The sequence below is a fragment of the Chiloscyllium punctatum genome, chromosome 44, assembly GCF_047496795.1.
Source record: "Chiloscyllium punctatum isolate Juve2018m chromosome 44, sChiPun1.3, whole genome shotgun sequence".
NCBI lineage: Eukaryota > Metazoa > Chordata > Chondrichthyes > Orectolobiformes > Hemiscylliidae > Chiloscyllium > Chiloscyllium punctatum.
In genome coordinates, this window is record NC_092782.1 from 26,621,732 (window position 1) to 26,639,686 (window position 17,955).

General features: G+C 38.5%; 1 protein-coding gene across 3 annotated transcripts in view; it reads left to right on the top strand.

Annotated features, from left to right (window-relative positions):
* The first annotated feature begins 419 nt into the window (after positions 1 to 419).
* The window catches only part of hbp1 (HMG-box transcription factor 1), a 48,015-nt gene continuing 30,479 nt past the window's right edge, over positions 420 to 17,955 (top strand). Inside the window, exons 1-4 of one of the 3 annotated variants that reach the window (XM_072562523.1) lie at positions 493 to 508; positions 6,591 to 6,757; positions 10,721 to 10,913; positions 15,354 to 15,594. In XM_072562523.1, the coding sequence (XP_072418624.1) occupies positions 10,745 to 10,913; positions 15,354 to 15,594 (410 nt within the window). In that variant the 5' untranslated portion in view covers positions 493 to 508; positions 6,591 to 6,757; positions 10,721 to 10,744. Of the gene's footprint in view, positions 509 to 2,266; positions 2,288 to 6,590; positions 6,758 to 10,720; positions 10,914 to 15,353; positions 15,595 to 17,955 lie in introns of those variants that run through there. The other 2 variants (XM_072562522.1, XM_072562524.1) reach the window with 2 other exon arrangements.

A 17,955-nucleotide genomic window follows, 5' to 3' on the forward strand; every position in this document is an offset into this window, starting at 1 on the left:
TGGAGAAGGCCAGGGCGGGCGCACCAGATACAGCAAACTAGGTTGGAGCAGAGGAAGGTGAGGCCATCCTTCTCACCTGGAAGGTCTGTTTGGGACTCTGGAGGGAGCTGAGGGGCTTGTCAGGCTTTGCATCTTAGGAGTAATGCATGATGCTGAAGTTGGACTTAAAGGTGGATGGAATGTTACTGTCGAAGGTAACTGGATCTACTGGTTTACCAATCAGAGTGAATCAGTCAAAGACTATCCATAGAACACCATCCATCCGGGAATTGGGTTTGAATGGGGGAGGAGGGGGAGGGGAAGAAATGGGGAAAAAAAAGCCTTTCCCGGCCTGCTCTGCGCACTATTGTTTATTCCAAATCGTCACGCGGCCGCCGCCGTCCTCTAATGTGCGACGTGCCTTCTTTTGATTGACAGGCGGCGGCGGGCCAATGGGCAGGCGGGATGTCGAGGCTGGCATGCCCGCCCCCGCCGCTTCAGTGGAAACTCGGTAATGGCGGCGGAGCTGGTGAGTGAGGCTGGAGGTGGGGGAGGGAAGGGAAGGTGTGTAAACAGCGCCGGGTCGGAGTGAGTCGGGGGGGATGTCTGTGCGACCGCAGCGGCGGGGAGGGAGGTTAGTAACGGCGGGGGTACAGTAGCCTTTGGGGGGGGGGGGCAATGGTAGAAGACTGAATCCCCCCCCCCTCACGTCCCCAGTGACAGTGAGAGACTGTGACGTGTCCCTTATTGTTGATGGTTGTTTTTAATGGGTGACGTCTCTCCCATTCATTTCACCGGAGCCGGGACCGACCGTCAGATTAACTGACCACCTCCCTCTCCCCCCTCTTTAAAACCACTTCAGCTTTTCCTTCCCCCTCCCGCTTTTGATTTTCCATGTTTAACCTGAGTTGTTTTTGAGCCGTCAGACCGAAAAGAAACGGAAACTCGGGGTGGTGGTGGGGGAAAGGTGTTAAAAGAAAAAGGATAAGTTACATAATGTCGAACGGCGTTGGTGGGTGGAGATGTTGGTGCCTTTAATGCTGAGACAATTTTTATTGTACTCGACTTGCTTTCATTTTTAAACTGTCTGTAAACTTCCTGCTGACTGCAAGGACTTATAGTGCCCGATTGACGTATCTCGGCTTAACCATCGGCCGCAGTTCGTGGGAGGGCTACTTTAGACTTATTATTGAAAATATATTTATGTATTTGAATGGGTATTGCAAAGATTTTAGCTTGATTTATAATTAAACTGTGCTCTTACGCAGTTCTCAATGAATGAGCTGACGCGCAGGCGCACTGCCTGGGTGTGAGAGTCACATGATGATGTATTTAAAGTTTCTTCGTGTTTGTGAGCAGGATCCAGACATTTGTTTACTGTCTGCACTTCCCCTCAATAATAAGGGCTAGTCTTTTGGAGGGGAGGGAGAGAGACAGGCGAGAGAGAATTAATGGCAACTGGCTTTATTTGCCCTGTTTTTAACCCTCCGAATTTGGAGCAGTTCTTTGTTTCCTTTCACCCCCCCACCCCCACCAATTCAAAAGTTGTTGACATCAGGGCGATGTTAAGAAAGGAAGCTTAAGATCTGAGAGTGACGCAGATCGCAAACGCGTTTAAGATCTTCTGAATAATCAAAATAAACGTGTCCAAAGGATTATAATTAGATTACAAAACGTCTGAAAGAAGGACTATTTTGCAAATTGTGCAACTTAACAAATGGGTGGCTGACTATTAGGAAAAAGAGTAATGTCTACCTCTGCTGGATATGGTGCAGAATTGTGTAATTGTTTACACAATCAAGGCTGCAAATTAAAATGAATGGGTGATGGTCGTCAATATTAATGTTCAAATGAATTAAATAAAACTTTAAAAATTGGAGTGATCACACATAAGTTAACTTGCTTACCATATCATTATTACACAATAGCAGAATTTTAGATTTTTAAAATCATTTTCCACACTATAGGGATTCTATTCTAGGCCATTTGGGCCATCAAGTCCTACTGACCCTCTGAAGAACATCTGACCCAGACCCAGCACCCCTTCCCCTGCCAATCTTATCTCTAACTAGCTTGGCTAACCCATCTAGCTCGCACATCCCTGGGCACTACAGGATAATTTACGATGGTCAGTCCACCTAACGTGCATATCTTTGGACTATGGGAGCAAACTGGAGCACTCAATGGGAATGCATGCAGTCAAGGGGGAAATGTGCAAACTCTGAACAGTCATCCAAGGCTGAAATCGGCATGGTTCCCTGGCATTGTGAAGGAGCAGTGCTAATAACCTGGCTCTGATATCTCACAAGTAAGAGACCAAATGTTTTATTTCATTTGTGGCTCTTTATTCTTCGATTTTTTTTTGAGTTATATGAAGCAATATTATATTTGTGATTATGCTGATGTCTGTACCAAGTAATGTAATGCAAATATTTCACTACTTAATTGTATTGTAATGGAGATGTGGCTTTCACAAATAAGAATAGTTTTCAAGAGAAGTGGAGTTGTTCCATGTACTTTAAAACCCATTTACATCACATTTGACAATGTGTAATTTTGATTTCAAGTTTTGATTTTCTTAATCCATCATCCTCAAATATTAGATGGTTGCTGATTCTGAATGTAATTTTGCTACAGGCCAGGTTAAGGAGGCAGTTCCTAGGTGAGAGTTGCTGGAATGACGACCAAACCCCAGGCTGGTTTCTGTTATTCTGCACCACAAGCTAACTGACCATAAGACATAGGAGTGAAAGTAAGGCCATTCGGCCCATCGAGTCCACTCCGCCATTTAATCATGGCTGATGGCATTTCAACTCCACTTACCCGCGTTCTCCCCGTAGCCCTTAATTCCTTGTGACGTCAAGAATTTATCAATCTCTGCCTTGAAGACATTTAGCGTCCCGGCTTCCACTGCACTCCGTGGCAATGAATTCCACAGGCCCACCGCTCTCTGGCTGAAGAAATGTCTCCGCATTTCTGTTCTGAATTGACCCCCTCTAATTCTAAGGCTGTGCCCACAGGTCCTAGTCTCCTCGCCTAACGGAAACAATTTCCTCGCATCCACCCTTTCCAAGCCATGTATTATCTTGTAAGTTTCTATTAGATCTCCCCTTAACCTTCTAAACTCAAATGAATACGATCCCAGGATCCTCAGTTATTTCCATGACCCCTCCAGATGGTCCTGCAGCGACAAAACCAACTTTTCATTAATTTAGTGATTCCTACTTTTGGTACTCTGGACAGTTTCAACCCTCAATTAGCAATTGTAGGATCTTTGACATAGCATCTAAATTTCATTTCTCTGCATATGTGCTGATGCTATTTCCAGTTTCAGGGTTGTGCTGATGGCATACATTGACTGACTGTTTTGCTGTGATTACTGTTGGATAATCTGAGCCAATATTTGAGATGAAATTTACTAATCTGTCAGCATCAACAGTCGTAATACAATTACCATAAATAGAAATTTCTGGAGATACTTAACACTTGGTTTAAATTTACCTGAAAAACAAAATGTAGTTTAATGTTTCAGCAGCTGAAGTTTTGAAAGTAGAAGTGAAATAGACCATCATGTAACTAAATAGAATTGAAGAGGAGAAAACAGCAAATGAAAATCAGGTAGTTGATGCCATTGTTAACAAGTGATTTGTGTGATAAATAAAAAGTAAACTAAAAATTTCAATTTTGTATCAGGTGATAATGATATAGCAGGCCAAGTTACCATATGGCATAAATGTGTGGTCTTTTGTAACCTTTAAATAGATACAGTTAATTGTAAATGTATATGTACCTGACTTGTTAAATAATCACAATACAAACAATCTTTTAAAATGTTGGCCTAGATCTCAATGAGTAAATATTGTGGGGTGGGGGGAATAGCAACTATTATAAAAGTCAAAAGAGATAACTTAGTATTTGGAATCACTCCCTCGGTTACCTTTCAGAAAAGAATAGTTAATTTTGCACCATTTGGCACAGTGGTAGGGCGGCACAGTGGTTAGCATGGCTGCCTCACAGTACTAGGGACCTAGGTTCAATTCCCACCTCGGGCAACGTCTGTGTGGAGTTTGCACATTCTCCCTGTATCTGCGTGGGTTTCCTCCGGGTGCTCCGGTTTCCTCCCACAGTCCAAAGATGTGCAAGTTAGGTGAATTGGCCATGCTAAATTGCCCGTAGTGTTAGGTGAAGGGGTAAATGTAGGGTTGCTCTTTGGAGGGTTGGTGTGGACTTGTTGGGCCGAAAGGTCCGTTTCCACACTGTAAGTAATCTAATCTAATTTGAATATTTGAGGCACAAAACAACCTTTGCATTAAATGAAGTAAAGGTCCAAACCTGAATAATCCAATATAAATTGATTACATGTGCGGGGCAGCATGGTAGCTCAGTGGTTAGCACTGTTGTCTCACAGCACCAAGGATCTGGGTTTAATTTCAGCCTCTAGTGACTGACTGTGTGGAGTTTGCACATTCTCCCTGTGTCTGCTCTGGTTTTCTCCCACAATCCAAAGATGTGCAGGTTAGGCGAATTGGCCGTGCTGAATTGCCCATTGTGTTCAGAGATGTGTAGGTTAGGTGCATTAGTCAGGGGTAAATGTAGAGTAATGGGGAATGGGTTTGGGTGGGATACTCTTTAGAGGATCAGTGTAGACTTTTTGGGTCGAAGGACCTATTTCCACAGTGCAGGGATTCTATGTATTGCACGTGACCTCTGGAGCTTGAATTGGACATCAAACTAGCTACTAGATTTATAGACTAAATTATATTCAGTTTATAGATTATTTTCAATTACAAATGAATGAATGCAGTCATGTGTGTTTGACTGAGAACTAAGTGAATCTCTGGTAATGTTAAACAAAGGGAACCTGGAGTTATCAAAAAGTTGATGGGATTTGTTATGTAATAGTGCACTCATGCAATTATCACACTTACCACTGCTAGTGTCTATTAATGTCCATTTGCTTTGGCAATAACAGTATTATGACATATGTGGCAACATTTGCTGTAGAGGTGCAATTTATTGCATTTTTATTTTACTTCAAGAAGTATGAGTAATTGTCATCAATTCGTTTTTGCCTGGGACCCCTCTGGTGGATATTAGACAACAATTAAGACTCCAGAATTAAGCTGTATGTATAAGTAACAGCAATTCAAGAAAGACTCCAAGGGAGTGATTCCACATACAAAAGTTAACTCTTTTGGTTTATATTCTCTTTTCCCCCCCACAATATTTACTGACATAGATCCAGACTGACACAATAAAAGGTTGGTTGTATTGTGATTAATTAACAAATCAGGTACACGTGTATTTCCAATTTAATATACCTTAACCATATCTATTTAAGAGTTACAAAAGACCACAGATTTATACCATATGGTAACTTGGCCTGCCATATCATTATCACCCATAGAGAATTGAAGTTTTTTTGGTTTGCTTTTTATCCCTCAAATCACTTGGTAGTAAGGGCATCAACCAGTTCAAATTATTCAAATGAACTATTTTCAGGTGCTTAATAGTGGCTATGTTGTGAATATTTTAGACCAGGCTTGCCAAACAATGACATTTTGGACTGAGAAATAATCTCCAAACAAAAGCAATTCAGTTGATTTGAATTTTTAAAAATTCTACTATTTTGTCCTCTGTCTTCCTTGATTTGAAAGTTTTAAAAGTGCTGCTGTTGATCCTGTCACCTTAATGGTGAATAAAAACAAAATTGTAACATTTATTGATGTGCTTTATTTCATTGTTCAGTGTCATAAACTGAAGGATTGATGCAATTACTTGTGAAACTCTCAAATCAGTACTTTGACCTGCAGTACATATTAGGCAATGGTAACAAATGTGATAAAGGAAACTCCTGAATGGAAAAAAAATGTAGTATTTAACAAATATACCTGTGTAAGTGATACATGAAATCTGGCACTTGTGACCATTTCACACCACTCAGGGTTACAATAATGTTTTTAGACATATTAATCAAGATTTGGAAGTTATTGCTCAATAACATCACCAAATATGTTCAACTGATTTAGGAAGCAAAAATTATTTAACTCAGAATTTTGTGAATAATTAGCTTGAAGCAAAATAGTTAGATGGAGTTGCATGGTAAATTCACACATTCACAAAGTTCACAAGCTGAGTGGTATATAATATGAAAGAATGTTTATCAAAGCAGAAGGCAGGGTCAGCAATGATTGTTTTGTAGGTGTTTTGCATCTGAATTCCCAGTTCTGTTTACTCATACCAAATGATGTATAGACATCATCTTGGACCAACATCTGGTTATTAAAATAGAAATCAATTTGAGCTGCTTCTAAATTTTGCTGTAGATGCTTTGGGATGAAAGTTCTTGTGTAATATGCCATGGTTAGGAGGAACAGTTGCAATGAAAGTACAAACCACAATTGGCAAGAGTTTGGATTCACAGTGCTGAATGTTGTTTGCCATTTCTTTCTTAACTGAAGTACTGCCATGTGGGAATAAGGGAGCATCTGTACTGTGGTTGATAATTCTGAATAAATGACTTGGAGACCCTGTTTCGGCCCATGGTGAATCACAGGTTGCATTACTTGAGCTAGCTTCACTAATTTGATCATTTTGTTTTTAATATGTAGGTGGATGGGATTAGATGGTGTATGCTTTAACACAACAGCTATGCTGACCAAATAAATGTGCCAAAGCAGTAACTTTCCTAAGTGATCTATTTCTGGATTTGGCAAGCCTGACTCTGAACACCGATGCAAACGTTTTGAGAGCAAGATCAGTCAAATTTTACTTGCAGGTAGATGCTTAAAGTGAAAAGACATCATTTCCAATGTTCTTCTAAAGTTTGCTAGTAGTAATAGTTTATTAGATCAACATTTTAAATGTGGGCATTTATGTTTATTACAAAAACCATAAAATAGCGTAGGAAATGAGTTGAATTTTAAAGTAATCACTGAAAGCACTCATCCAGTTAATTTAGTAACCTAGAACAACATCCATCTTTAAAAGCAAAACAGCTGTGCTATGTTTTTTTCAATTTGTTAAACCTTAACAATGCAACATCTGGCACAGTGGTAGTGTCCCACCTGTCCTGGACAAGAGGTATAATGTATCTGAACAAGCTGAGTAAAATAAGCATTTTAGCTCCTGGCATAGCTGTAGGCTAAAACACCCAGTCTGGAATGTCTTATTGGAGGTTTCTGTTTTTAAAAAAAATTCAAGAATGTGGGTGTCACTGGCTGGGCCAGCATTTATTGCTCATCCTTAGTAGTTCTTCAGAAATTGGTGGTGAGCAGATGCATTGATGCTGCTTTTGAATTTTTATATTTTATAGAAATGTGTCGTTAGTACCTTTGAACTATTAAGTGACTTTTTTAGGATTCATAATATTATCAAAATACACAAATACTGTTTTGATTTAATAATTATCTGGTGGGTGTGGAAACTCAACATCTGATGCAAAACTTCCTTTTTTTTCATACAACACTGATCAGATCAACTTCGTTTTTTGGGGGGCAAGAATTGATTTTCTATACATTTAAACAATATAAAAAAAATCTTGTAGACATACTGGTTTAAAACAACAGTCCTTGTTTGACAATCTGCTATTAATGCAGAAGGACGAGACCATTACAGTGGTTAGATTATTAGTGATATTTAGACGTGCCGCATTGCAAGTTTGAATCTTTTTGTCTCCCAGTAATCTTTGAAATGTATGGGCAGAAAGATTTACTACAGCATGTTTGGCAGGTATTTTGTTTGGGGTGGGTTGGGGTAGGAAAGTGTGACAGGAAAAAGGGAAGTTTAGCAGAATAAGGAAAAACTGTTTTGAATCTTTTGTCGTCTGCCTTTTTTTCCCTCCTGTTTTATAATCAGTGATGTCTTTGTAAGACCATTATTGTCACATTAAGATTGAAAAGGCGAAGATGGAAAAATTAAAGGGAACTGAAAGAAGAGACAAAACAAGTAAAGTGCAATAATAAACTTAATGAGCATCTATAATGTAACGTCTGTAGTCCACAGCTCAATTTGAACTTTAACAATCCTCTAGTTTTGAAATATGAAGGAAAGGTAGAATGTGTAAAATGTGAAGCAAGTCGCAGGCTATTTTTGGTAAGATAATATTTGCATTCTATCAAACCAAACCTCGCTTATAACCTGTTCAATATTTAGTTTGAAGTATCATCTTAGCTCAGTGGGGAATTTCTAGTTTGGTATGTTTTACAATTTTGTTGCCAAGCTAAAGTTTAATTAGTTTCTAACTTAAATCTTGTGGGTGCTTTTAGGATAATGTTTCTCATATTCACAAGATAAATAGTCAAATAAGGGAAAGGATATTAAGAAATCTGAAACTGCCTCTCATGGAGAAATTTCATGCAGAAGTCTTGAGCCTGAAGCATGACTTACTATTTACTTTGTACTAAGGTTTTATAAAATACAGATTAGTTTGTACTTATTTTGTTAGGTATTGTTGTTGATAGATGGGCAAAGTTCATTTTTGAGATTGAAGCACCTCTCTTTAACCGCTTCTTTTCTCCAACATTCTTGAATGCATTGTTGGCACCAAAATCCATTCCCATTTTTCCTGTGTACCATGCTTAAATTCTTCAAATCCGGTTTCTGTTCTGTCACAGGTAACATCCGATGTGATGGTGACAAAAGCAAACTTTGGTTGACTACACTACCCTCCAAATCGATTACATTGTTGTCTCACTATTTGAATGCCCTCCCTTTGTTCCATTCTTATCTAATTATATTTGCAATGGATTCTCTTCCTGCTCGTGTACTGTTACCTTTGTCTGACAAGGATCTATCCTTAGTCCCCATCTACATGTTGCCCATGGTGATATTATCTGCAAGCTTCTTATTAGCAGATGACACCAAGCTGTACCCCACGACAACCTCTCTTGATTCCTTCACTGTTGCTAAATTATCAGATTGCATGTCCAGTGCTGAATGAACAGAAATTTCCTTCAATTAAATATTAGGAAGATTTAAGCCATTTTTTTTGTCTGCAGCTCCAAATTCCGTCTGTTAGCTACTGACGCCTTTCTGTGGCAGTACGGTTTGCAACCTTGCTGTCCCATTCGAGCCATAAATGAGTTACCAGTCTCACTCGTGCCAGTAGTAAGATTCCTCTTTCATCTCTGTAACTATGCCTTGTTTTGGCCTGTTTCAGCTCATGAGCTGCTGAAACCTTTTCATGCCTTAATTTCTTTGAGACTTGAAGTTTCATTGCACTCCTGGCTGGTTTCCTACATGTACCTTTTGCAGATTTTGAGGTCTTCTAAGGCTCCGCACATATCTCAGAGATGTGATTGTTTGGAAACTACATCCTACTTTGGCTCTGCTGGTCAGGCAGTGTCTTGTTTGAAAACTCTCATCCATGTTTCACATCTCAAAGGCCTTACTCCTCCTCTGTGTATTCTGTTGCAATCCCATAAATCTTCAAGGTATTTGTCTCTTCCACCCCTCTAATTTTGTCCTCTCATCGCTGCTTTTCATTGCACCAGGATTGGTTGTTGCGCCTTCAACTGTATTGGTCCAAATTCTGAAAATGTGTCTCTATAATCTTCCACTCTACTTCACTTTTCTCCTTTTAATGCCTATCTCAATGACCAAGCTTTTGGTTATCTGACCTAATTGCTTTCTGCAGCTCAGTCTTGTGTTATATCATGTATTATGGTGCTACGGTAAAACACCTTACTGTGTTTTATGATGTTGAAAGAGCAGTATAAACGTTTAATTGTTATCAAATGATCGTTATAGTATCTTAACACCATGACTATTTTACAAATGAGGAAAACACAGCTGGTGCGAAATAATGACTACCAATAGCTCAATGGACATCTCTATCAGCTCGTTTTCATGGGTATTATTTTTTATGCTGTACTTTATGAAGTGATTTCAAAAATAAGGGAAAAAATTGTTGGATAGAAGAATTTAATAGTATACATTTTTTTTCCAAAAGTATCTGTTCTCGCTTATAACAAAATCAATACATAATTTGGAGAAATTGAGAAGTGCTTTTGCTGATTTTTAGTGCTATCTTTTTTCTTAATTTGTCAATTCCTCGTATGACTGAAAATGCGGTTTTGCAATACCACAATTGGTTACCCATCCTTAAAGGAATCTTCAAAATTCTTGTAAACGAGTTTTGAAATTTATTTCTAAGCTATTCTAGGGGGCCGTTACCTCTTCATGTACATTTCCTTACCTAACAAACTGTGCAATTTGTTAATGCAAGTTTTAAAATTGCACAAGCCTAAATTTAAGACCATTTATTTCTATCCAGATGTGTTTGTGAAGGAATAAGCTATGCAAACTTTAATCTCTTGTGCTACTTTGTGTACACCTTTATGAATGGAACCATATATAAGGTTGAATTACAGTGATATCTTTGCCTTACCTGGAGCCATGATGCTCTGAAATGTTGCTCCACCTGTAGATTATGCTGGTGTTTGACTTGTAATGTGTAAAGTGAAATAGCGGTTTTTTTTAGGGTGGGGTGGGGGGAGCATGGGGAGTAATGGTAAAAATGCCTGAAATTCTCTGTGCTTTTGCTGCCGTCGACCATCTGTTGAATGAATCACTTCAGAATGTTCTGTTCACTTTCTGCGCTATTGCTATTTTTTTTCATTTGAACACATCCAAACAAATCCTCAGATTTAATTTGAAGTGTATACATAGTTTCCTCCTTAAATCTGAGCTGCAAACATAATTCTAGATTTTTGATATGTTCATTGCCTTTTTTTTCAAGTCAACTGAAGTTCAATGGAATAACATGGTGTGGGACATGAAAACGAAATGTACACCTAACAGAGTGCAGAAAGTTCAGTTTGTAGTCGACAAGAGAATTTCTGGGATGGACGATTCAATTGAGTTATTAAAGTGTAATGAAGATTTACCTTCATCACCAGGAAATGCAAACAATGACCAGACTATGGAATATGGTGAGCTATTTCTTAAGAATTTGAGATGTTCTTGTTTCTCATATTCACAAGATAAATAGTCAAATAAGGGAAAGGATATTAAGAAATCTAGGTTGATTCAGTGTTTTCTAAGGTAAATTGTCAAATGCTGGAAGTTTTCCCCTACTTCACATGTGAAACCAAAAAGCATTTAGTAACTAATGTAACAGTGTTGTATTTATATAAACCTAGTAGCTTTAAGGTCATTTGCACGGAGTTTCTTTTGTTAATGATTTTACAGTTTTAAGTATGGTTCCAACATATGCCTGCTTTGTCTTTTGTAGTGTAATAGCAAGGTGAGTTGAATTTCTAGCCCTGACTTATAATTTGCTTTCTCACCATTCTTCTTCAAAAGTAACAAAGAATAACAACAATCTAGTAACTTCTACTGTAATCATTTGTGTACTACCGTGTAATCACTTCATTCTGAAAAATGTAGTCATGCTTCTAAAATCTGACAACTATCATTGTGATTAAATTAGACTGTTGAAGTACTGAACACTGGAAGATGAAAAATATTACATCTAGAGAAAGGACAAGGGAATTTTATTGGAGCAGATTAGTTTTTTTTTCAACAAAAATATCACAGTGCCCTAAATGGCTTGCATATATAGCAAATGTCACATCAGTCTATTAACAGGCTATGAGTATCTGTTCCTGCTGCAATCCCAAAAGACTTAATACAGTATTGGTAAAGTTAAATGTAGGTTTCATCTAATGATTAATTAATTTTAAAAACACAGCTATCGAAAAGAGAGCAGTATTTTTGTTTGAAGAGGACTAGTTTAATATCTTTAATTGGAGATTATATGGATTATGTTCAATGTCCAGCAGAGTTTCTGGATGTTTGATCCAGCTGGTCTGTGTTGGTCTTTAAGCACCAAGTAAACGTCCTTCTCAACCAACATGATCTAACCATATCAACGTTTTGTTGAATTTCCTTCCTTCATATATTTACTCAGTTTCCCTTTAAGTGCATCTGATTGTTTAGAAAGAGGTTTCTGCATTTGGATTTTGACAATTGAATGTATGTGGCTCTTTGACCTTGGCATGGGTAAAATATTTAGATTTTGTTCTTGCCTACACTTTGGTTAAATCACCAAACAGTGAAAGTTCTTGGATGTTTTGATACCAGTGTCTTTTTAATGGAAGCAAAAAATAATTTCAGCTATGTAGTGTAAGCATAAATCACTTTTAAGTCAATCATTATACAAATGCAGAGTAAAACTCTCTAAGTTCTAAGTCAATAATATCTTTCAGGAAGACAGCTCCCACTTTACCTCTGTTACATCTTTACTACCTCCAGTAACTTTGTCTTCTGAATGAGATTACTAATTAATTCCTGGTCATGAGCAGTTTTCTAATATAGACCTTGTCTCATAGATATCAAATCAATATTGTTCAAATAATTTTGATTGTTAGTTCCTTATAGGCTGCACAGAGAGAGACTTTCATTCAATCAGTTTAAATATAAGTCGTGATTTGGAGATGCCAGTGTTGGACTGGGGTGTACAAAGTTAAAAATCTCACAACGCCAGGTTATAGTCCAACACAATCACCTGATGAAGGAGCGTCGCTCCGAAAGCTAGTGTGCTTCCAATTAAACCTGTTGGACTATAACCTGGTGTTGTGTGATTTTTAAGTTTAAATATAGAGTTTAATTGGATGTCATCAAGTCTTAAATCTAACCATTAAAGCTGTATAGATGAACGTAGGTTTTGCTTGTTAAGCTGGAAGGTTCATTTCCAGATGTTTCGTTGCCCTACTAGGTAACATCTTCCTGTTCCTTTTCTCAGGGGGTAGTAGATGGGGTCTAATTTGATATGTTTGTTGATACAGTTCCAGTTGGAATGCCATGCTTCTAGGAATTCTCGTGCATGTCTTTGTTTGGCTTGTCCGAGGATGGATGTGTTGCCCCAGTCGAAGTGGTGTGTCCTTCCTTATCTGTATGTAATGATACTAGTGAGAGAGGGTCATGTCTTTTTGTGGCTAGTTGGTGTTCATGGTGTTCATCCTGGTGGCTAGTTTTCTGCCTGTTTGTCCAATGTAGTATTTGTTATAGTTCTTGCACGGTAGTAACATCACAGCAGGAAATGACATTACCAACCCAAAGAAACCCAAACATTTATAGAAAGCAGGAATTTTCAGCATCGCTTCACCTGAGGCCCACTGAAGATGTTACCGAGTAGGGTAATGAAACATCTGGCAATGAACCTTGCTGCTCAGCGAGCAAACCTACATCCAAAACCTCAATCTGAGCTACAAATCTTCTCAAAATTTGCTGTATAGATGAAATCTGTTCTGCTTCCTTTTGTATTCTTCACCATCTGTTCGTTAGCCAATATTCAAGGTCACGTTATAGGCAGTCAATAAAAAAAGTGTGGAATTTCTGAAATAGGAACACGGGAGCACCTATTTAACTACGATTTCAATTAATAGAATATGGTCATGCAAACCAAGTTAATTTTTGAGAAGGTGCTTGCTCCATGTTCATTATGGTACAATTCAGTGTTTCCTTTGTGGTGGGGGTAGTGAATTTGGACAAGGTAAAGTTTTCATCCTCTTTCACTTTTCCTCAACATGTTCCTGACAAGCGGGCAGGGTACTGATATTGGTTTGCATGCAGGGAGTAGGGGTGACTTTCAATGCCAATTTGATTGTAAGTGAGACCAGAACAGGCTTCTTTAGGCTTTGAATAGATACTGGAGAGACTGCCACTGTTTGAGAGATTTGTGTTGAGTAATTTGCAATGTTTATCTATTATGGATAAGCTGTTTACCTATATAGAGCAATGACTTCTGTTATCTTCAGTGAGCATACCCTGTAATTCTAGGAGAAAGTGAGGTACATCTCTGGGACACGCACCAAACAACCCTACTGCCCTGTGGCTGACCACTTCAACTCTGCCAAGGACATGCTAGTCCTGGGCTGCATCCACCGCCAAATCCTAGCCACCCAACACCTGAAGGAAGAACACCTCATCATCCTCTTTGGGATCCTCCGACCACCCGGCGTCAATGTTGATTTCACCAGTTTCCTTATCTCCCGTCCCTATCCAAATCCAACCCTCTGCCCTACCTGTCCATCTTCCTTCCCACCTATCTGTTCCACCCTCTGCTCTGAACTACCACCATCACACACAAGCCCCCACCACCTTCCCCACCCCCCTCCCCACCCCAAATCTTCATTTACTTATTGCCTTCCAAGCTACCTTCGGCAATTTAACATAGAATCTGGTAACATTGTGTTTGGATGGAACAGGATGATAACATTTTACTGTTTCTCCCCAAAGACTGCTGAAACTATGTTTTCCAAATGAATGAAGGTATTCTTCCAATAGAACAGAGATTTAGCTGCAAAATGTGATTGACCAAACCAAAATTAAAATTTGATCAAGTTTTGATTCAAATAGCTTTCAATGAACAAAATGATAACTTGCATTTATATCATGTCTTCAATTTATAAAGTCACCCAAGGAGATTTACAAGACCAGTATCATACAACACGAGGCACCAGATAATATGGTGACAGTTGATCAAAAACTTGGTTAGAAACAGATTTTAAGAGATGCTATTAAAGGGGACAAAAAGATGGAGAAGTTTAGGGAGGGAATTTCAGAGTTTGGGACCTAGCCAGTTAAACACGCAGCCACCAATGATGGGTCAGTTAAAAACAGGAGGTGCAAGTGATCAAAATTGAAGAAAGGCAGAGACCCTCGGCTGTAGCGTTAGCAATTAAGAGATGGGAAGTGGCAAGGAGACAGAAATTTGAAAAGAAATATGAGAACATTGAAAGTACATGCATTGCAAAGCATTGCATGAACATTAATATTGTAATATTTCAAGCGCTAAAATTTGAACTTAGTTTGAGTTTGTAGCATAACTTGACAGGATGTTATAATATTATGGAATTCGTGATTATGAATTATATCTAATTTTCGACCGATCTTATGTGTATGTTAACTACAAAATATTCACTTCTTTCTACACATTTAAGCAAAATGTCATAGACTTAAATGCAACAGCATCACGGATTAACACCGGAACAGAAATAGACCATTCAACTCCGTTGCTTTAGCACTGGTTAAGATAGACTGGGATTGATACCACGATCAGTTACTACCGAACGCTTGAAGTAGACATGACTGAGAGAATTTTGAGGTTCTACTATTGCAGCCTTGTCTTGACCTCTACTTCCTGTGAACACAAGATCTTGGGATTGCACCTGCTGTTCTGTCTGTCTTTAAAATGATGTATTTTTGTCTGCCAGAGAATGCATTGCTCTGAGTATCAATGAGTTCAAATTATTTTTACAGTTCCAACTTTTTAACAATGCACAGATTTGACAAAAGTAATTTCTTTTGCAAATCGTCTGATCGTGAACAGATGAACATTGAGTTTCTATATATTTCTTGCTTTCTAGATGATCTTCCAGAATTGAAAGCAGTAGAGACTGACAGAACCATACCTACAGCCTTCCAACTAAGCAGTGAAGTGTCTCATCAAGAATGCCAGAGGTCTGCTCGTACCATGTGCACCTCTAGATCACCTGATAGTGCCTTGCCACCTTTCACAAGTGAATCTGATGTAAATTGGCTGACTGAACTGGCTAATATAGCCACTAGCCCACAAAGTCCCCTCATGCAGTGCACATTTTATGACAGGTTTGTATATATTGTATATTAGTTGCATGAGCATATTGTAATGGCTGAAGATGTATGAATATTGCTGTTGAACATAACTGCCAACACTTGCTGCCAGTATATGCAATTTACACTTGTTGAATTATTTATAGCAAATTCTGAACATTATAAATGCTAAGACTGTAGGACTGAGCACAAATTTGGATATAATGGAGGCTTTTAAGAAAAGTACAACAATAATTGTTGGATATTTTATTCTAATTGAACAAATCAAATTAGTATCATGGAGGATGAATTCATAGAATCATGGGATGGTTTCTTAGAACGATAAGTTCTGGAACCAGTTAGCAAACATAACACTCTAGATCTGGTAATGTGTCATGCAACAGGATTAAGTTGCAATCTCGTAAAAGAGCCTCTAGGCATGAATAACGTGATTGAATTATTTTGCATTCAGTTTGAGTTTGATTCTTATAGGTTAAGATTGAATAAGCACAGTCACAAGTGTATGAGGCCAGAGTTATCTAAAGTGAACTGGGAAAAGTAGAAAATATTTTGTAACTCTCAACAAAAAAGTATTCTCTTGAGGAAAAAATATTTTTATGCAAAAAAATGCACCATCCATGATGTACAGTTAAGGATGCTATTCAGTTGAAAGAAAAGACTAATAATATTGGAAGGATTAGTGATAGAATGAAGATTAGTAACATTTTACAAACCAGCAACAAATTACTTACAAAAGGGAGAAATTTTAGAATGAGAGACAACTAGAGAGAAACAGTTAAAGCTTTTCTACCAATTATATTAAAAAAAGCTAAATGTAAAACTAGTCTGTTGCAGGGTGAAACAGGTTAATAATGGGAATCAATGCAATTTCAGAGACTTTGATCAAGTACTTTGTATTTGTGACAAAACAGAAGTTGCTGGAAAAGCTTAGCTGGTCTGGCAGCATCTGTGAAGAGAAATCAGAATTAATGTTTCGGATCCGCCGACCCTTCCTCAGAACAGTTCTGAGGATGGATCACTGAATCTGAAACGTTAATTCAGATTTCACAGATGCTGTCAGACCCGCTGAGCTTTTCCAGCGACTTCTGTCTTTGTTTCTGATTTACAGCATCTGCAATTCTTTCCGCTTATACTTTGTATTTGTATTCACAGTAGAAAATACAAAAATCATCCCATGACAGTCAGAATAAAGGTGGGAGGTAGGAATGAGAAACTTAAAATAATCACAATTGCCTTGGAAAAAAATGTCAAAACGTAATGGGACTGTAGGTGCCTGGATGTGATGGCTTGCATCCTCGAGTCTTCAAGGGAGTGGTTGTGGCCATATTGGGTGCATTGGTTGTAAACTTTCAAAATTCTTTAGATTCTGGAAAGATCCTAGCAGATTGGAAGAATACGTATATAACACAATTATTCAAGAAAGGGACAAAAAGAAGGAACAATATATAGGTCTGCCAGTCTAGCATACATCACTGGGAAATGCTAGAATCCATTAGTAAGAGGTAGTCATGGGGCAATTAGAGAATTGTAATATAGTCAGGCAGAGTCAACATGCTTTTCTGAAAGGGAAGTTGTACTTGACAAAATAGCACAATGTGGGAATATGAGAGTTTGTTCACTTTGGCTGGAAGAATAGAAAAGCAGAATATTGTTTAAATGGCGAAAGACATCTGGTTGATGAATAAAGCAGTCTTCAGGATAGTAGATGGTGACTAGAGGAGTTCTGCAGAACTCCATGTTGAGGCCACAAACTATTCATGTTATGCATTAACAATCTGGACAAAGGAACTGAGGGCGTTGCTAAATCTGGGGTTGACGCCAGGATAAGTGGAGGGGCAGGTAGTGTTGAGGAAGCTGGGAGGCTGCAGAAAGACTTGGACATGCTAGGCGAGTGGGCAAAGAAGTGGTAGATGTAATGTGGGAAATTGTGAGATTATATATTTTTGGAGGAGGAATAGAGATGTAACATTTTTACACGGGGAAAGGCTTTGGAAATCTGAAATCTAAAAGGACTTTGAGAATCCTAGTTCCGTATTCTCTAAAGGTTAAGATGCAGGTTCAGTTGGCAGATGGGAAGGCAAATGCACTCTTAGCATTCATTTTAAGACAGCTGGAACACAACAGAACTGTAAGTTGAGGCTGTATAAGGCTCTGGTCAGACTTCATTTGGAATATTGAGGGCAGTTTTGGGCCCCCTATTTAAGGAAGGATGTGCTGGCTTTGGAGGGTATCCAAAGGAGGTTTACAAGAATGATCTCTGGAATGACGGGCTTGTCGTGTGAGCAACGTTGAGGGCTTTGGGTCTATAGCTGGAGTTAAGAAGGATGAGGGGGGGAGAGTCTGATTGAAACTTACAGAATACTGAGAGGCCTGGAT